The 2,232-nt window shown below is 63.7% G+C and overlaps 1 protein-coding gene across 1 annotated transcript; it reads right to left on the bottom strand.

Annotated features, from left to right (window-relative positions):
- Nucleotides 1-439: 439 nt before the first annotated feature.
- Nucleotides 440-2,226, bottom strand: LOC120502948 (autotransporter adhesin BpaC-like). The gene is made up of 3 exons (XM_039710966.1): nucleotides 1,768-2,226; nucleotides 987-1,677; nucleotides 440-498 (listed from the first exon to the last, which is right to left on the bottom strand). Exons 1-3 carry the CDS (start codon nucleotides 2,197-2,199, stop codon nucleotides 440-442), a joined length of 1,182 nt encoding a protein of 393 aa, XP_039566900.1. The 5' UTR covers nucleotides 2,200-2,226.
- Between the last annotated feature and the right edge of the window lie 6 nt (nucleotides 2,227-2,232).

The raw sequence follows: 2,232 nt of genomic DNA, 5'->3' as shown, positions 1-2,232 counted from the left end.
GGGGCCGAGCCCCGGTGTCCGTCTGTCCATCGGGCCAGGTGCCCAGGTGTCTGTCTGTCCAGGTGTCCGTCTGTCCAGGTGTTCATTGGGCCAGGTGTCCAGCGGGCCAAGTGTCCGTCTGTCCAGGTGTCTGTCTGTCCAGGTGTCCATCTGTCCATCGGGCCAGGTGGCCATTGGGCCAAGTGTCCATCTGTCCATCAGCCCAAGTGTCCATCTGTCCATCTGTCCATCTGTCCATCAGGCCAGGTGTCCATGGCTCCAGGTGTCCATCTGTCCATCTCTCCCTCAGCCAGGCGTCCATCTGTCCAGCTGCCCAAGCGTCCATCTGTCCATCCGCCAGGTCTCTATTGGGCCAGGTGTCCATCTGTCCATCGTCTCGGGCGTCCATCTGTCCGCGTGTCCCTCTGTCCACCACCAGGGACGCCGCGGCCTCGCTCCGTTACTGACGGATTTCGGCCGTTTTGGAGCCGTTTTGGGTCGGAATTTGCCCTTTCCCACCTTGTGCCACAAACTGTGACACACCTGTGACACCTGTGACACCTGTGACACACCTGTGCCAGCTGTGACAGCTGTGACACCTGTGCCACACCTGTGCCACACCTGTGCCACACCAGTGACACCTGTGACACACCAGTGACACCTGTGACACCTGTGACACCTGTGACACACCTGTGCCAGCTGTGCCACACCAGTGCCACACCTGTGACACCTGTGCCACCTCCTTGTGCCACACCTTGTGCCACACCTGTGACACACCTGTGACACACCTGTGTGACCCCTTCTGCCACCAGCTGTGCCACCTCCTTGTGCCACATCTGTGTCACATCTTGTGCCACACCTGTGCCACACCTGTGCCAGCTGTGCCACTCCTTGTGCCACCTCCTTGTGCCACACCTGTGTCACTCCTTGTACCACACCTGTGCCACAAACTGTGCCACCTGTGTGACCCCTTCTGCCACCCCCTTGTGCCACACCTTGTGCCACACCTGTGCCGGCTGTCCCGGCCTCACTGCGCCGTCCGGCCACGCCCAGCCCCGGGGCCACGCCCAGCCCCGGGGCCACGCCCAGCCCCGGGGCCACGCCCACCCCGGCGGGCACCACGCCCACCCCACCGGCCACCACGGTCAAGGCGTTGGCCCCGCTGATGTTGGCCAGCACGTTGAGCCCGTTGGGTGCCAGGGTGACCCCGTTGGCCGCGTTGACCCCGTTGAGTGCCGTGGTGACCCCACTGACCACCACGTTGACCCCACTGGACACTGCGCTGACCCCGGTGGTTGCGTTGACCCCGTTGGCCAACATGTTGACCCCATTGGCTGTGTTGACCCCACTGGCCACTATGTTGACCCCACTGGGGGCCACGTTGGCCCCATTGGGTGACACGTTGACGCCGTTGGCCAACGCGTTGACCCCATTGACCCCATTGGCCGCTGTGTTGACCCCGTTGGGTGACACGTTGACCCCGTTGGCCGCGTTGGCCCCATTGGCCACCGCATTGACCCCATGACCCAACGCGTTGACCCCGTTGGCCGCGCTGACCCCACTGCCCGCCGCGTTGACCCCAACGGGTGCCGTGTTGACCCTGCTGGGCGCCACGTTGATTCTATTGGCCGTGTTGACCTCGTTGGGCACCGCGTTGACCCCATTGGCTGTGTTGACCCCGTTGGCCAACGCGTTGACCCCATTGACCCCACTGGCCACTACGTTGACCCCACTGGATGCCGCATTGACCCCATTGGCTGTGTTGACCCCGTTGGCCAACGTGTTGACCCCATTGGGGGCCACGTTGACCCCGTTGGGTGCCGCGTTGACCCCATTGGCCGCATTGACCCCACTGGCCACTACATTGACCCCACTGGTCACCACGTTGACCCCGTTGGCTGAGTTGACCCCGTTGGCCAACGCGTTGCCCCCATTGTGGGCCACGTTGACCCCATTGGCTGAGTTGACCCCGTTGGGCGCTGCGTTGACCCCATTGACCCCACTGGCCATGGCATTGACCCTGTTGGGCGCCACGTTGACCCCACTGGTCACCACGTTGACCCCGTTGGCCGCGTTGACCCCGTTACCCACCGCGTTGACCCCGTTGGCCCCACTGGCCACCACGTTGACCCCATTGGCTGAGTTGACCCCACTGGCCATGGCATTGACCGCATTGGGTGCTGCGTTGACCCCATTGGCCGCGTTGACCCCACTGGCCATGGCATTGACCCCGTTGGCCAACGCGTTGACCCC

Source organism: Passer montanus, unplaced genomic scaffold, assembly GCF_014805655.1.
Source record: "Passer montanus isolate IOZ18808 unplaced genomic scaffold, ASM1480565v1 scaffold2395, whole genome shotgun sequence".
NCBI lineage: Eukaryota > Metazoa > Chordata > Aves > Passeriformes > Passeridae > Passer > Passer montanus.
This window is presented reverse-complemented; position numbering and strand designations above follow the sequence as displayed.